Here is a 17,685-nt window from a genome sequence, read left to right as displayed (position 1 = left end):
GATCTCAAATAATGCAAAGAAAACAAGTTCATATTCATAAAGTTTGAAGAGTCCAGAAATTAATATTTGGTGGAATAACCCTGTTTTTAATCACAGTTTTATGCATCTTGGCATGTTCTCCTCCACCAGTCTTACACACTGCTTCTGGATACCTTTATGCCTTTACTCCTGGTGCGAAAATTCAAGCAGTTCAGTTTGGTTTGATGGCTTGTGATCATCCATCTTCCTCTTGATTATATTCCAGAGGTTTTCAATTTGGTAAAATCAAAGAAACTCATAATTTTTAAGTGGTCCCTTTTTTTCAGTTAGATCCTGTCCCCAACAGTGCCAGGCTGGACAGGTGGACATTAAATTGAAGGTAAAGAGATAAAGAGATGGAATTAGTCCTGATTGTATTTATGGGACAAACGTGAGCATAGCTAATGATCCATCAGATCGGACTGTAGCAGCCCGACTCAAAGGGAAGCCAGAAGGTAACATAGACACGGGTCCACACTAAAACACTGGCCAGCAATAGACTGGCCATAATCATAAAAACAAATTACTAGTTTAGGCATATTGAGACATCATCAAGAAGACTTACAATAAAAAATTGTTTCGCTGATGAATTGAGGATGAGCAAAATATAGAGGTAGTGTCCAGAGAGCATTTGCTTTGATAGCTAGCTTGCTAAATTTGCCAGTTCATGCTGCCATGCATAAAAACAGACAGTGGGCCCTGTCTCAAATGATGCCTATTCCCTAGAGCACTGAAAATGAACTAATCTAAAAAAAAGGGCTAAACTATATTCCATAATATAACTGCCTTTTTATCAGATGTGATTTATCAGATTTTCATGTCCCATTATTTGAGAGGGTGCCATTAGTCTCCGCTCCTCAAAGTACATAAAGAAAAAATAAAAGAAAGTTCAGGCTTTATTCCAGCAGTTTTAAGAAGTTTACCTGAGACAGGATGTGGAAAACTCAATAAAAAAAAATGATGAAAATGATGAATATTGTAGAATTTTTAGGTCCAGGGCTGAATCTGGGCCTCCGTCCAGCAGTTTCACCAGGGAATGAGTAATTACCAACAGCTAAACTAAACAAATAAGTGAGTTTAGTGAACAAGAATTGAAAATTAACAATTCACTTGAAAGTGTAAGAAAATAAAGTAGACATTGAAAACTGTACTGAGTACTGAAAACTGAAACTTGAGTACTGAAATTGTAGGGCAGTAAAAGTTTCCACTTTTCCACAGTTTTAAACTGAAATGGACAGCTCACTGGTGTAGCAGTGGTCTGCGTGATTTGTTCAGTTTCTCATCAGGCTGAATTTGAGTTTTCTCAACTTCTTTTTTTTTTAGTTCTGTACATTTTATTGAACTGTAAACTGCAGCGTTGTAGGCCAGGTCAGTAAACTTAAGCTGGAATGCTTTATCAGTGAAAAAGAAACAGTGAATTGTGTAAAAGGTCGTTGTAACAATGATACTTTTTTTACTTTTAAGGGGTAAATATATATATTAAAAAAAAATCTTAATTTTTTCCTGTTCAGTTTTGGTTTTCATTTCGGCCCCTCTAAATTCGAATTTCAGAAAAAAGAAACCTTTACTTTGATTTACAGATTTGTCCTTTTTTGCATCTTGTAAAAAAAAATAATAATAATAATCTGATTCTTGTCAATAATTAAAAATGGAAAAATCAGGCGCCGAGTGGTCCAGCGGTCTAAAGCGCTGCCACTATGAGCAAGAGGTCGCAGGTTCGAACCCCCACTGATGCAGCTTTGCCATCAAGCTACCAGCGCTCAGAGGGAGCAAAATTTGCCCTGCTCCCTCCGGGTGGGTAGATGGCGCTCTCTCCCCACATCACTCCTACAGTTATGTCGGCAGCACAGGGCGTCTGTGAGCTGATGTATCAGAACCGAGTCGCTGCACTTTCCTCCAAGCGCGCTGTGATGCTACTCGGCAATGCTGCATCAGCAGCAGCTCAAAAAGAAGCGGTGGCTGACTTCACATGTATCGGAGGAAGCATGTGTTAGTCTTCACCCTCCTGGTGTGTTGGACATCACTAGTGATAGGGGGAGTCCAAATGAGTGGGTTGGGTAATTGGCCGTGTAAACTGGGGAGAAAATGGGGAAAATAAGAAAAAAAATTATAAAAAAAATTGCAAAAATCTGAAAATAAAGATACATTTTTCCTGAAACAGAAAACTGGACATTTAAAAAATGTTTGTTACTATACTAAATTGACAAAATGACACGAATTTACACCCAATAACACCCTTTTCTGAATGTAACCTCATACCGATTAAACCTCAGATTAAACGTTACACTTACCTTAAATCTCTGGAACAGTGGAAAAGTATCAGAAGGAAAATGAAAAAAAAAAAGGCAAACAAACAAAAATAACACAACATTCAGTGTCAGAATGAACTGGAGGCTGAGTGATTATCTGAGTGATTGAGCGTAAGTTACTTTTATAAAGTCTTTGTGTTAGAAGATTTCCACATGTAAGATTTAATAGCTGAATGCTAATAGTTAGAATAATTAGTGCAAAATAATAAAAACCAACAAAATCTACTATTTACACTAAGCTGAATTACTCATTTCTGCAGATGCTATGTACACTACATGTACCTGGCAACACCAGGATACTTAATTAATAATTAGTGTGAAAAATATATGATATATGATTAAAAACAAAACAAAAAAAAAAAACAGGTGAATAAGCGAATCCTCCTGAGACACACTGGGCTTTATTCACACTAAAACACCAGCTAACCACAGTACACTCAGAGAGGAGACACAACTGATACCAGCATAGAAAACAACAACATCCGTACACACACACACACACACACACACAACAACTTCATATGCAGGGATGAGGAATCTGTAGAATTTTCTTCTTTTTTTTTTAGCCCCTCCACCACACACACACAAACGCACACACACACACCACCCAGTCTTTAAGCCTGGGTCTAAAATATATAAAATACACAACAACAAATATAGAAACAACCAAAAACAATCGAGTTTTAAAAGCAGTAAGGCTTCTTGATTAGACTGGATTTGATCCACAGGAAGTGCAGCTCTTCTCTGCTCTTCACTCGTTTAAGTGCTATTCGTCCACCGCAGCGTTTCTGCAGCACAAATAAACCCTGCTTCAAGCCTAAACATAAAAACAGCCACTGTAAAACAAGTGCTCAGAAGATCCACCAGACCAGACAGGATCACATGATGGAGACGAGGAGCGCGGAGGGAGCCATGTTCAGCAGGGCAAACCACAGACCAGCAGGCAAAAACTAACCAACACAACATTACATCATACACTAAATAAATAATACACAACCTCTGAAGTACCAGGATATTAAAATAATAATTACAGACAAAAGATTGTGCTCCTGATTCAACAATCAATTTAGAAATAAAAATGTTTTTCTCAATTTAACTAAAACCTCCTCCATGAAACAATGTATTAAATTCAGGCAACAGATTGTTAAATTAATTAAATCAAAGGAACAGTTTATTAAATTGAGGGAATGGGTTGTTAAATTAATTAAATCAAAGGAACAGTTTATTAAATTGAGGGAATGGGTTGTTAAATTAATTAAATCAAAGAAACAGTTTATTAAATTGAGGGAATGGGTTGTTAAATTAATTAAATCAAAGGAACAGTTTATTAAATTAAGGGAATGGGTTGTTAAATTAATTAAATCAAAGAAACAGTTTATTAAATTGAGGGAATGGGTTGTTAAATTAATTAAATCAAAGGAACCGTTTATTAAATTGAGGGAATTGATTATGTAATCGATTAATTAATTACAAAATTGAGAGAAACAAAGACTGATAAATTAAAGAAAGAAATCTTAAAGAAAGGGAGTGGATTGCTTATATTTAGTAAATGGTTTGTTAAATTAAAGAAATACATTATTAAACTGAAGTAACAGATTATTATGTTATAATAATAATGGAACAATTCATTAAATTATTAAATTGAAGGAATGGACTGTAATTACTATGGGAATAAACAGTGCAACTGATGCAACAATTTATTCAACTGAGGGAACAAATTGCTGATTACTGGATTGAGGGAATGGATTATTAAATTGCAAGAACTGAGTGTTAAAATTAAGGAATTAATTTATTAAATAATGGGGAAAAATATTAAATTCAGGGAACATATTGTAAAATTGAGGAAATTAAATGTTAAATAGGAGAACTATTTATTAAATCAGGGGAATGAACGATAATATCAATGGAACAATTTATTAAATCGAGGGAATTAATTCTTATCTTAAGTGAACCAGCTAACTATAATATCAAGGAAACAATTTATTAATCAGAGAGAATGTATCGTCAAACCTAAGAAACTACTTATCAAACTGAACAAACAAGTTATTAAATAAAATAAAAAAATAGATTAGTAAAAAAAACACTTGTTAAATCAAAGGAATGACTTAAGAAATTGAGTATGAGTACTATATTGATTAAGTAATTAATTTAACTGAGGGAATTATTTGGACTAGTAAATCAAATAAAATTACTTTGTTCAATTTAAAATAGTTATATCAATTACCAAACAAGTTAATTAATTTGAAATAATTAATTGGTAAATAATTAAATAAACTCACTTGTTAAATCAAAGGAATGATTTATGAAAATGAGAGAATGAGCTAGTTTTTTTAATGAAGCGATTTATTAATCTGAGGGAGTTAAATGGACTCGTAAATCAAAACTGACGTAATAAATTGATAGAACTATTTTTAAATTGTAGAAACAATTTATTAATTGAGAGAATGGATTGTTAAATTGAGAGATCGGACTGGTAAATTAAATTAAAAAGAAAACAAATATTAAATTAAGACAGTGGATTGTATTAATTTTTGGAAATATGCTTGATGGAGTGGTTTGTCAAATTAAGGGGAATGAATTAGGTCTTTAAATATTATTTTTATACCTTGATACTTTAGCGGCTGTGTAAAACAGTGTAATGTACACTGTAATAGATTTACTAAGAGGATGCAAGAAACAACAAAAGTGTGTATTAAAGAAGCATAATTTGGCCTGAAGCTGTAACAGTGATTATCAGAGGAGCATTATTCAGCAGGAAGCGGTACAAACAGGCAAGTGTGGAGTAGCATTATGAAGTAGCATTATTCTGACACGACACCTACGAGAAGGAGCCGCAGTAACATTATTGTGCGGTTTTAGAAGCTTTCAAACTGTTTACCATTCAACTGGGTCCAGACACACACACACACACACGTGCACCATCTCATATCTATATCTGGACATGACCTGACCACAAGTAAACTTAAATGCCAATTTTGAACTGCACGACACACTCTCTCTCACGCGCACACACACACACACACACTCTCTCTCTGAAGATCTCCTGTGCCTAAACCGATAGGAAAAGAAGAAGCAGGACAGGTGAATCCGTGTGAAAAGCAGGTACTGAAGCTGTGTGTGATGTCCAGTGGAGATGTGGGTGAGGAAAATCCTTCTTTCAGATCTTTCAGTTTAGTTCAGTTTAATTCAGTTCAGCTCATCATAAATACTGGGAGCTGGTGGAGCCGGCAGTCTTGGTCTTTTCTTACGATTTGATAGAGCCAGTGCATTCTGGGAGCTGCTGCTGGCTCCACCCAGTCCACTCCCACTGATGCCACCACCTCCTCCTCCTCCTCCTCTTTCCCTCTCTCCTCGCTCTCGCTCTCCTGCTTTTTCCCTCTCTCCGCCCCCTGCACTGCCCACGAGCAGCGAGCTGGGCTTCTTCTTCTTCTTAGGTCTTTTAGAGTCTGAGTTATTGGTGCCTGAGGAAGAGAGACACACAGAAACAGATTCGAGGCACAGTCAGTTCGAGGCATAGATAAGAGGCATCTTCTACTAAGTGGAACAGCAGCAGCAGCAGCCACAGAAAAGAATATTGTCTGGAAAAAAAGGGAAAAAATAAGAGACCGCCTAAAAATGATGAGTCTCTTTGATTTTAACAAATTGAAAACCTCTGGAATATAATCAAGAGGAAGGTGGATGATCACAAGCCATCAAACTAAGCTAAACTGCTTGAATTTTTGCACCAGGAGTGTAAAGCATAAAGTTATCCAAAAGCAGTGTGTAAGACTGGTGGAGGAGAACATGCCAAGATGCATGCATGCAAGCTGTGATTAAAAACCAGGTTATTCCACCAAACATTGATTTCTGAACTCTTAAAACTTTATGAATATGAACTTGTTGTTTTCTTTGCATTATTTGAGGACTGAAAGCTCTGCAATTCCAAACAAAAATATTGTCTGTAGTTTATACATTAAAACAACAATGTTCATTTTACTCAAACAAAATCAGAGAAACTGATTCAGAAACTTTATTTTTTCAGAGCTCTATAACTAAAGCTATTAGATTTGACAATAAGCTTAGATATCCAATGTATTGATTGAACTGCCGACATGAAGCTCAATCGAGTGTATAAGAAAAATATAAATAAATAAATGAAAAAAAAAAACGCACTAAGGAAGCCACAGTGTTCATAGCGTGTGAAAAAGTAGTGGCTTATAGGCCGAAAATTACAATAATTTGAAGAAAAACTCACTGGCTTTGGAGGAGGCGGAGTCTGAGGGCGAAATGTCTGAGGACCCATCCCACTGGAGGCGGGACATAATGAGCTGTCCATCAGGAGTGTCATAACCGTCGTTTTCCAACGTCGACTCTGGATCGGGCAACGTTGACCTGTCAATCAACCAGTTCAGCTCATTACAGACCTGCTGAACTATACAGAATACTACTCACTGACTTTCAGCATACACTGACTCAAACCAAATACAAAGATATGAGAAGATTGCGATTTCCTTCTGGGTTCAACTTTTTACGGACCCTTTTTTGACAACTGCTGTATGTGTGCAATGTGCACACTGTGTAAAATCCTGCAATTCGTTTTTCCAAATCAAACATGACATTACTTAAAAGTTAGGCCTAATCCCATTTCACAATTTGACCTTACCCAAGGGGTAGGGATGTACCGATTCTTGTTAGGCTGGAGGGGTAGGGCTTAAACGGACAATATTAATTCATTTCTGCACCACTTGCCCCCTTCTGAAGATGTACAATGCCCTAAATGCCCCTTGTAACACTCGAAAAGAAGGGGTAGGGGTATGTGGAAGGGCTACGGGGTGAAATGGGATTGGGCCTTACACAAGTCTCAAAAGTCCTTTTGCACTAGAAATGATTAATTATGTTATAAAAAAATGTTTTGTAGCAATGGATATGGATGCAACAGGAATTGGACGTTACATTGCAAGGAGAAGTAAAATAAGGTACTTTATAAATCGCAGGAAAGAGCTTTTTTTGAAAAAGTAGGGAACCTATGGTGTAGGGCGAAACTCACGCGGACGGCCCCAGGAGGAAGACTCTGACTGCCCTCCTCTGCTCGTCCGTGTGCTGGGGACACCGCTGAGACCTGCCAGGACACAACGTGGCATTATGCACTGCATCATACACAATGACCGGGCCAGAGACCACACAGACATCGCCAGCAGCCAAAAGGTCAAAAGGGGGGAGGATCTTGCAGTTAGCAATTAGCAGTTAGCAGTTAAAGACTGGCCAGATGGATGCTGGCACTTTTAGAAGTCCCATCGCGAGAAAAACAAGCAGTGCTTCAAATCATCATCCAATTGTAGAATTGTAGAATTGAATTGAATGTTTTATCCAATCAGAATAGATGTTCTTTATACAGTCAATTAATCAAAATTTATTTATTAGATATTGGAAGAATGAAGAAATTGAAATTGAATTTGGCTTCAGTTGCCACTTGTGTTCCACAATATCAGTCCTAACGCGACACAATCGTTTCCATTTGCGCCAATGAAAAAGCTTCAATAAAGCTGTGCTACTCAATGTATTAAAAATTAGAAAAGAACAGATCTCTTGGTGAAAAATGGTGTTGGTGAGACCACACATTTGTAATGTTTTGTTTTCAAAGGTGTCAATGGGGAACTAGAAGAAGCAGGTGGTGTGTGTATGGGTGGGTGTTGTCATATCACAGTTTAACGTTAAAGGAGAACGCTGGTGTGAAATGGACTTGGGGTGTAGTGAAACATGATAATGAGTACAAACTATTGTTGAATAGCTAATTTCCATTCACCCCTAGAATTCTAAAATACAGTGCTTTTAGCTAATACTTCCAACAGGTTTACAATGCCCATGTAAAAAAAATCCCTATGGTACTCCATTAACAAACTCAAAGTAGCTTCACACATTATTAGTAGAATTCTGAGGGCCCTGACATTTAAAACAAGGCAATGAGAACTTTGAAACTGTACAAGAAGATTATTAATAAACAGTGTTTGTACACACAGTACCTTAAGCACCGCCATCTTGACATTAGGTCACGATAAGTCAACTGATGAGCACAAACGAAAAGGTAAGATAGGTGAACAGATTGCAAAATTAATTCTGTGGAAATTCATGAATTCCAGCTGTTATTGAAAATATCTCTAAAATATTCATGCATTTCCACTAAATTAATTGTGCAATCAGTTGTCCTATCCTTTCTATTAGTTTGTGCTCGTCAGTGGACTTATGACAGCATTGCCAGGAGAACTAGCTCAAGGTACTGAAATAAAGTTTTTTTTGCACCAGCAAAGTTATGCCCCTATCTCTAGCATAGTAAGCCTGTTGGGAGCATCGGCTAAAAGCGCTGTACTTCAGAATGCTGAGGGTGAATGGAGGTGAGCCATTTGACAAAAGTTCGTGTTTCACTACACCCCAAATTTCACTCAGGATTTCTCATTTAAATAACAATGAGCAATTCCCAAATCAAAAGTAAAAAAAAAAAATAATAATAATAAAAAAAATCATATTTGAGATTTGTAAGCTTGTATTGAACAAAACAATTCTGTGCACTGATTTACCAATACAGCTATAAATAATAACAATAATATACTGCTATAACACTAAAATAATGTAAATAAAAAAATAATAATAATAAATTACTATATACTATACAGCTCTGGAAAAAAATAAGAGACCACTTAAAAATTATGAGTTTCTTTGATTTTACCAAATTGAAAATCTCTGGAATGCAATCAATCGAAAGATAGATGATGACAAACCATGAAACCAAACTGAACAGCTTGAATTTTTGCACCAGGAGTAAAGGCATAAAGTTATCCAAAAGCAGTGTGTAAGACTGGTGGAGGAGAGCATGATGCCAAGATGCATTAAAAAACTGTGATTAAAAACCAGGGTTATTCCACCAAATATTAATTTCTAAACTTTTAAAACTTTATGAATATGAACTTAGTCTAAAAGTCTGAAAGCTCTTTTTGGTATTTCAGCCATTTTCCATTTGCTGCAAATAAATGTTTAAATTATTTTTTTTTATTTGGAATTTGGGAGAAATTCTATCTGTATTTAAAGAATAAAACAACAATGCTCATTTTACTTAAACATATAGCTATAAATAGTAAAATCAGAAAAACTGATTCAGAAACTGAAGTGGTCTTTTTTTTCAGAGCTGTATATACTGCAAACAATTTTGTAATGGTTTTTATTACATAACACAATTGCTGTTTGATATCAATACAGGATTAAATATTATTAAGTTTTTGTGTGTTTAATATTATATGAAATAATCCAAGACTAAGAGCCCTCTCTCTTTATGTGACTGTAATCTCTGGCTATTGCTTCCTTTGGTTTATGACTGTGACTGTTATGACGCTGTGTGTAAGGGTTTCACTTACCGTGTGCACATCTTCTTCGTATGCTCAGATACAACCCCACATTGCTAAGAAAAGAAGAGCTGCTGTTAACAACAGATTTTTCACAAGAGCAATTTTCCAGTTTTCCTTATTACAGTCATTTAATTTTACTGTAGTTAGTTAAAGAAACAGCAAATCGTCTTCAACTGGAAGGTAAAGGTTTAAATGTTTGGTACAGGAGTTTCAGTTCAGTGCATGCAGTCACACAGAGACCTCACAGTGTAGTATTTTATGGTAAGTGCAGTATTTTCATAAGCATATGTGCCATGAGGAAACTTAAAGCTGTTTTCATGGTATTGTGGGAGCTGTAGTGATTCAGGAGTATTGCTATGGTAATAGCCCCTCAGCCCCTCCCCCTTCTTCCTCATGTCTCTTGCACTCTCAATTTTTCTCTCTTTATTCTTTATGTCTATCTATTCTCACCTTTGGATGCAAAACAAATGAAAATTAAGAATATCACTGATTAGAACAACTTTTAACATCTTATTTCAGCTCATAAAATTACACACATGCGTGTGTGTGTGTGTGTGTGTGTGTGTGTGTGTGTGTAAACACACTAAACATGCAACTGTTTATATTCACTGCTTAATTAAAGAACCATTAAGGATTATATTTTTGTAGTAACTCATAACATGGTCAGGATGTTTCATCAGATATTAAAACATTAAACCACTGGCAGCTCTTGACAGTATTTTCTTATTTGAACTGTGCAGTACATTCCGGTCATATGTGTGGGTTTTATCCATGAACCTGCCCACTGCTATTCCCCCAGTCCCATTTCCACACTCAGTGTTGCCAGGTATAGACAACAGCATGCAAACAGTGTGCTGCACCAATGGAAACAGCCAAGCTGGCCATTGCTCGGCTAAACAGGTAATCATTGAGCTTCAGTATGGTTGCTAACCATAGCTAGGTAATTTATCACAATTACTAGCATAGTAGAGACAGGCATTTTGGACATTGAAATCATATATAGTCACAGATCAGCCACAGAGTAAGAATTGTGGTCGATTGCCACTGTGTGTCAATCAAGCAATTTAAATGAGGCTCGCGTCTGGGGTGGAAAACTCTATTTAGTGTTTGGAAATTGGACTCCTGTAGCTATTTCACACACTCGTTTCTGAGTGTAACACACTGTAGGCTGTATTCCATCTGTAACTCCATCTGGGGGATGTATAACTTTTCATATGAAACAATAAAAAAACCAAACCATGAGGTTGAAACCGCAGTGTGAATCAAATCAGACTTTTGTTCACATTACACCCATACATACATACAAGTTTTAAAACATCCCCATTATATTTTTAGTTTATTTATGCCATTTAAACTTTTCAGGTCCAGTGAAGAACTTGAAATGGTACAAATCCAGTGAACTTAAATGATAACCAACGATTCATTCATCACTTGTCTGCATATGGCAGTTGAAGGAAAAGTGCCCTGTGCTTACCGTAGTCAGAAGAGAGCGTAGCTCCTCAGGGCCCAGAGTCTCATAGTTGATACCGGTACTGTAGTTGTACTGCAGAAAAGAAGACAAAAAAGAACACTGTGGTAACTCCACAACTCCACACGTAGGAAATAAATAACACAGAAGTCATTAAAGATAGATAACTTACCTTGTAAAGGTCCGGATTTACACTTCCACTAAGCTCTCCTGTGAAAAATACGACAAAAAGGAAAAGAATCAATTAAAAGTCCACAAGATATTTATGAATAATAATAAAAAATTATATAATAAACTCACCATTTTTATGCTTTAAAGATTTGGATCTTCTCGGAGAATTTGGATTCTAGAAGAGACAAGTAGGAGTTTAATAATACTTAGCCCAATAAATGTGTTTAAATTTCTCAAAAGCTCATAGCACTGTTTGAAACATCCCAGCCTAAGAAACACTGTACAAAAAGTAAGAAAAATGTGTTTTGCAGAGAGTATTTATTTGTTGTAAGAACGCTTCTTGGTAATAAATCTTACAAACCGATTTAGAAAATCTTATGGTCTCTTAATTTTCCCAGAGCTGTAAGATCCTTACCAATGTGGCACAATTTAAAAGATAAAATAAACATTTTTTTTATCAGTATATGATGCATTACCAAGAAGCATTGTTATCACAAATAAATAATCAACCAATCACAAATGTCCTTACTTTTTGTGCTGTGTTTATATGGGATTTACTAATTAGATTAGATAAATTTAATATTTCAGAATATTTTTATACCTTGTCTGATTTTCTCTTCTTGGCTGTCAGGGACAAAACAGATGGAAGTATTTAAAAACAACAAGCTACATAAAACTAAAAGAGCTAGCAGCAGAGAAAAGTGAAGATAAAGTAACAGAGAGGGCTCACGTTTCTTTTCTGAACCATACGACCAGTCGTTATCGTTGATGTCATCATTGTCCTCTTGGTCACTTTCTGACTTGCTTGTATTGTTGCTGCTGGCTATCCTGCAGAGGCAGCATTGTGTTTGTTACATGTGTGTAAAAGCTACACACATAATATTTCCATAAAATGGTGATTTTTTTTTTGTTTGTTTTGTTTAGTAATTAATTCAAATGTATTAACCCTCCTGTTATGTTCATTTGCCAGGAACAGCAATGGTGTTCCAGGGTCATCCTAACAAGCAGTGTGAATATTTTATGAATAACTCCATTACTAATTATTCTCTCAAGATTTAGCGCAATAGTGTTTCTTACCTCTATCGGGTAGTGGTTCAATTAGAATAATTCACTTGTTTTTCATTAAAAAATACATGTATAAACTTTTAACATTTATCACTTTTGAGCACCAACATATAAAACAGAATAGTTTTACATATCATTGAAACATAACAGTGGATTAGTATATCCAAATTACTTTATCGTATCATATTATAACTTGTTCTTAATGCTGAATGTTATACTTCTTGAATAGAAAGCAGTTAATTCACTGAATTGAAGGTTATGGGAGTTAACCTGCGGTTGGCGATGCGACTGCTGTTCCGGCCCATTCCGAGACACTTCTCCAGGTGAGGAGCGAAGCGTGAGGCTGCTATACTCCTGCTGCAGTTAGGACACACACACTCCTTATTCTTCCACTGGTTGTACACCTGCCCAAATATGTCCACCCCTGGCTGGTCCACGATTTCTACAAGAGAGAAAGCACATGAAAAAAACTCTTAAGTGGAAATAAGCCAGTTTACACCCTATATTTTTACGTGTTTCATGTCCACATTGTATCTTAACATATAATAATTTGGCCAGATACATACGTACTACTGCACTTAGTAGAAGAATAATGTAACTATGCAGATGTACACCGATCCGCCTAAACAGTACAACCATATTATCTGGACATCAGAACATCTTTAAAACATGGGGTGGGGTGTTTCTGGTATGCAGTGGTCGGTACCTATCAAAAGTGCCTCATGAAAACAAACAACCAGTACATGGAGGCCCACCTTGCAACTTACAGGACTTAATACATCTGCTAATAATGCCTTGGTGCAAAAATACCACAGGACAACAGGTCTTGTTGGACAGATATGACTTATGCAATATAAGGTAGGTGGTTTTAATGTTATGGCTAATTGGTGTAGAAAGCCCAGAGCCCAAAGATTCTGCACATGTAAGCCTAATCCAGCCTAATAACAATGTAGTGGCAAATTTCTCAAATCAAACCAAACTCACCAAAGTCCTTCATGCTTTCTTGGTCTGTGTCATCGAGGAAGAAGTAACCCTGTTTGACAGCCCGGTGCACCTCAAAGCACAACCCCAAACAGGCATCCTCCACCAAGTCTGAGTAGATGTCATGAGCCAAGGCCTGAAACATGATGGCCAGAGATATGAAGATATACTGGTTTTATCTTATGCTAAAATGTCAAAAAGGAAGCATATAGCAAAAAAAAAACAAAAACAACAACGATACCTCTAGCTTGGTGTTATCCAGGCCTGACAGTGACATACCCTCCATTTTCATTTGCAAAAGCTATTGTAGTGGGGTCGCCATAGTTGCTTTGGTACAGCAGGTGGGCAGCCACACTGTCAGAAAAACAGATCAATAAAATATTTAAACAAAAAAAAAATCAAGTTTACATTTAAATACATTACATGTAAATACAGTTATAACTTATTGAAGTCTTTGTGATTTAATTACTATTCCTACGAAGACTGTCATAATGCCACATCTATTTAGCTCACATATAAATGAAAAAATGAAAGAATTTCACTGTATAAGGAAACGTTTCCTTCATGTGCAAATGACAAAAAAACTCTTTTGAACTATAAAAAACAACCACACAGAATTCAAATTGTCATATCTGGTAGTCTTATAAGGATAATTACACAGTAATAATGTGCGTGGTATTTAGCGTTTGCATGTGTGCTTTCTTTTACCAGATACTATTTGACTGAGAGTGGTGGCATTTAAAGCTTTTTTTTCTTGTCTTATCTAGTCCATATTTCAACACTTTAAATGTTTACCAATGCATATTTAGTGTGTTATTACAAAGTGCTATCTAAAGGGTAACTAAACCATCTGATTTTATCTGACTCCACCCTCAGCCCAAATTTGAAAAATGCTAAAAAATGGGAGGAGCGCTGGGTGATGTATGGGTTTAGGGGCTGGGCAGGAGGGCGAGCTGATTGGGCTGAGCAGTGACCAAAATACCAAAATAAAAGCATTTTTTTAAAGGTTAGGAAAGGTTTAAAAAAATAAGCAGAACTGGCATGTTTCACTACTTTAAATGCATACATTTAATCTATTAATGAAAATAACTTAGTTTAGGGTTTAGTGCCTCTTTAGTACCTGCAGCAGCCTTTTAGATCAGTGAGTTTTCTCCAGGCAGGTCCAGCAGCTCTTACAGATGAGGAAACTTCTGAAGTAGCTTATCTAACTAAAGTAGCTTAGCTAACTAAACTATATGTGTTATAAGTTAAATCATAGTTAGAACCCTTGACTTACCACCTGCAACAGAATAGAGGAAATGAGGAAAACATGCAGCTTTGGAAAAAATTGAGACCACTTCAGTTTCTGAATAAGATTTTGCTATTTATAGGTATATGCTTCAGTAAAACAAACATTGTTATATTCTATAAACTACGAACAACATCCCCCATCTCCGCAATTCCAAATAAAAATAACAAAAAAGATGCAGAACTTTCAGACCTCAAATAATGCAAAGAAAACAAGTTCATATTCATAAAAATTTCAGTTCAGAAATCAAAATTCGGTGGAATAACCCTGGTTTTTAATCAGTTTTCATGCATCTTGGCATCATGTTCTCCTCCACCAGTCTTACACACTGCTTTTGGATAACTTTATGCAACTCCTGGAGCAAGAATTCAAGCAGTTCAGCTTGCCTTTGTGGCTTGTGATCATCCAGCTTCCTCTTGATTATATTCCAGAGGTTTTCAATTTGGTAAAATCAAAGAAACTTGTCATTTTTAAGTAGTCTTTTATTTTTTCCAGAGCTGTAACGTTATCTGTTTATATCTGTGTGGTGCAACATCTGTGTTTTGAGCTGGAAAACAGCCAGCTTGTTCACTGAACTAATAAAATTATAATTCAGTTGTTATGAGTACACTTAAAGTTTATTAGCTAGTAAAATATTTACTATTTAAGTTAAGTATTAAACGATTTAATATTATAGTTAGCTGGGCTAACCTTGCTAACCTAAGTTACCCAAGCTGTCAACAGGAAACAGAGGTGTAGAGACTGAAGGAGAGAAGCCTATTAGCTCTAGCTGATTAATAGTGGATTAACAGTGGCTGGATTTATGTATGTCGCGTATATGAAAATAAAAATAGCTCTATATATTCAGAATGCTGCAGTTTTGTATAGTTTTGTTTAGGATAGAAAGTTAACTAGCTTAGCAAGTTAGCTAGATAGCTAACATCTAGCTAGCTAACCTAGCTTTACAGTAGCTAGGTAACGTAGCTAACGTTGCTGTACCACTACAGCATGTTTTCTTAGCTTAGCCGGTGTTCTGTCGAGTTGTGCTACTCATCGATACGTGCTTCCTAACGGCACTGCGCATGCGCTGACCTACACTTTTTAATTATTTCTCGTGTTTTTTTTTTAATAAATATTTTTTGAGGCATTAAACAACCACTATACCCACTGTCATTGCATAAAAACTGCAAATGGAAATACAAAAATATATAACAATAATAAATACACTAGTTATTACTTAAAAAGTACAAAAGCAGTTTTTAATGGCCTCTCATTGACATAACTTTATCGTGATACAGTAATTTATGATATCCATATATACTACATAGACTTCTACGATGAACATGCTTTAATATTGTGCTTCTTTTGTATTTTTACAGTTAAATAAACACTAGGGAAGCACGGTTTGACAAGATAGCAGCCTTCGACACAACACCGGGAATAAACACCTATAGACACCTATAAAGCAGCTCACACACAGCGGGGAACAAGGTGCACACACACAGCCAGAGCCCACCTCCTTCCCAACACACTCACCTCACACACACATAAACACACACACACACACGCTATTCGGTTCCCCCGCAGAGAGAGGGACGGGGGAATCGCGCACCTACCCCGCAGCCCCGCGGGCCACAGTCCTCCCGGGCGGTTCACGAGCAGCCGCCGCCGCTCCCCCGGAGCAAGTGGGCGGAATAAACCAACAGACACACGGCCTTTTCTACGCTGCTGAGACGCGAGAAAAATTAACGCTCCGCTGAAAAATCCGCTGGATATTTACACTGTAGAAATATGGGAAAATAAAACGCAGCCATTTTGCCGCCCGCCAGGCGTCACTAGTCCGCTACCGATCAGCAGCGCATCGATCGGTCTGAGTGGAAACACTCCGTCCTGAGGCTGGAGGAAAACAGCACCTCCGATTAGCCACAGGCTAGAAAGTTGCTAGAGATATTTTTTGTGGTGTTTTTAAAGTGTTTTCACTCTTACACCATAAATGTAATCATCCAGAAAATACACGTTTGATGTACAAAGTTTATTTCTTTACTCTTAAGATAATGTGAGGCTGCCAGGGTAACTTTTTAGCCAGAAGGCTAGCTAGCATTAGCATTACAAACTAGCTAACTAACCTAGCCTAGCTAGCAAACTGGCATTAACCTTTCTATAACTTTCTGTAAAAAAAAATGGAAATTTTACAGCAAGTTGATGCCAATAAATATTAAGACCCATTTCATAATTATGAGATGCAAAGTCGTAAATATGACATACTAAATCATTATTATGAGATGTCATTATTATGAGATAGTAAGTCAATTTTAAGATAGTAAGTCATTATTATGAAATTGTAAATCATAATTATGAGATAAGTCATTATGAGAAACTAAGTCAGTTATAAAATGGTTAGTCATTATTATGAGATACTAAGTCAATTATAAGATGGTCAGTAAAAATTATGATATAGTAAGTCATTATGAGATGGTAAGTCGTACTCATAAGATGCCACGTAAATACTAAATCCTAATCATGAGATGGTAAGTCATTATTATTACATACTGTCATATTTATAAGATACTAAGTCATAATTACAAGATGGCATGTCATTACAAGATACTAAGTCATATTTATAAGATGGTAAGCCATTTTTATAAGATACTAAGTCATAATGATAAGAAGGCAAGTCATTATTATTATTAGATACTAAGTCATAATTATAAGATGGTAAGTCATTATTATAAATCATAATTATAAGATGGCAAGTCATTATGAGATACCAAGTCATATTTATAAGATGGTAAGTCATTATTATAAGATACTAAGTCATAATGATAAGAAGGCAAGTCATTACTATAGGACACTAAGTCATAATTAAAAGATGGTAAGTCATTATTGAGATACTACGTAATTTATAAGATGGCAAGTCATGACGGGATTCTAATTCATAATTATAAAATGGTAAGTCATTATGATGAGATACTAAGGTCATTATGAGTTGGTAAATCATAACGAGATACTTTATAGTTTTGAAATGGTAAGTCA

The 17,685-nt window shown here is 36.1% G+C and overlaps 1 protein-coding gene across 3 annotated transcripts; it reads right to left on the bottom strand.

The window, feature by feature from the left end:
- Nucleotides 1-2,708: 2,708 nt before the first annotated feature.
- On the bottom strand, nucleotides 2,709-16,499 carry atxn7l3a (ataxin 7 like 3a). Of its 3 annotated transcripts, XM_049468199.1 has the most exons (14): nucleotides 16,269-16,499; nucleotides 14,506-14,664; nucleotides 13,627-13,739; nucleotides 13,389-13,521; nucleotides 12,675-12,846; nucleotides 12,070-12,167; nucleotides 11,941-11,963; nucleotides 11,469-11,514; nucleotides 11,341-11,378; nucleotides 11,175-11,243; nucleotides 9,710-9,753; nucleotides 7,354-7,425; nucleotides 6,562-6,698; nucleotides 2,709-5,788 (listed from the first exon to the last, which is right to left on the bottom strand). In XM_049468199.1, exons 3-14 carry the CDS (start codon nucleotides 13,675-13,677, stop codon nucleotides 5,514-5,516), a joined length of 1,158 nt encoding a protein of 385 aa, XP_049324156.1. In that variant the 5' UTR covers nucleotides 13,678-13,739; nucleotides 14,506-14,664; nucleotides 16,269-16,499; the 3' UTR covers nucleotides 2,709-5,513. The 3 variants fall into 3 exon arrangements, with proteins under 3 accessions (XP_049324156.1, XP_022520782.1, XP_022520779.1); XM_022665061.2 differs by lacking the exon at nucleotides 14,506-14,664 and having other exon boundaries at nucleotides 16,265-16,499; XM_022665058.2 differs by lacking the exon at nucleotides 14,506-14,664 and having other exon boundaries at nucleotides 16,269-16,498.
- Between the last annotated feature and the right edge of the window lie 1,186 nt (nucleotides 16,500-17,685).

Source organism: Astyanax mexicanus, chromosome 19 (assembly GCF_023375975.1).
Source record: "Astyanax mexicanus isolate ESR-SI-001 chromosome 19, AstMex3_surface, whole genome shotgun sequence".
Classification (NCBI taxonomy): Eukaryota; Metazoa; Chordata; class Actinopteri; order Characiformes; family Acestrorhamphidae; genus Astyanax; species Astyanax mexicanus.
This window is presented reverse-complemented; position numbering and strand designations above follow the sequence as displayed.

What these genes read in the sequence shown, in the direction of transcription:
- atxn7l3a (XM_022665061.2), bottom strand. Translation starts at nt 13,677, where the DNA reads ATGAAAATGGAGGGTATGTCACTGTCAGGCCTGGATAACACCAAGCTA. An exon ending in GTATGGTTCAGAAAAGAAAC is followed by an intron (nt 11,964 to 12,069) that starts GTGAGCCCTCTC and finishes TGTCCCTGACAG; the next exon opens with CCAAGAAGAGAAAATCAGAC. An exon ending in ATCTTTAAAGCATAAAAATG is followed by an intron (nt 11,379 to 11,468) that starts GTGAGTTTATTA and finishes TATTTTTCACAG; the next exon opens with GAGAGCTTAGTGGAAGTGTA.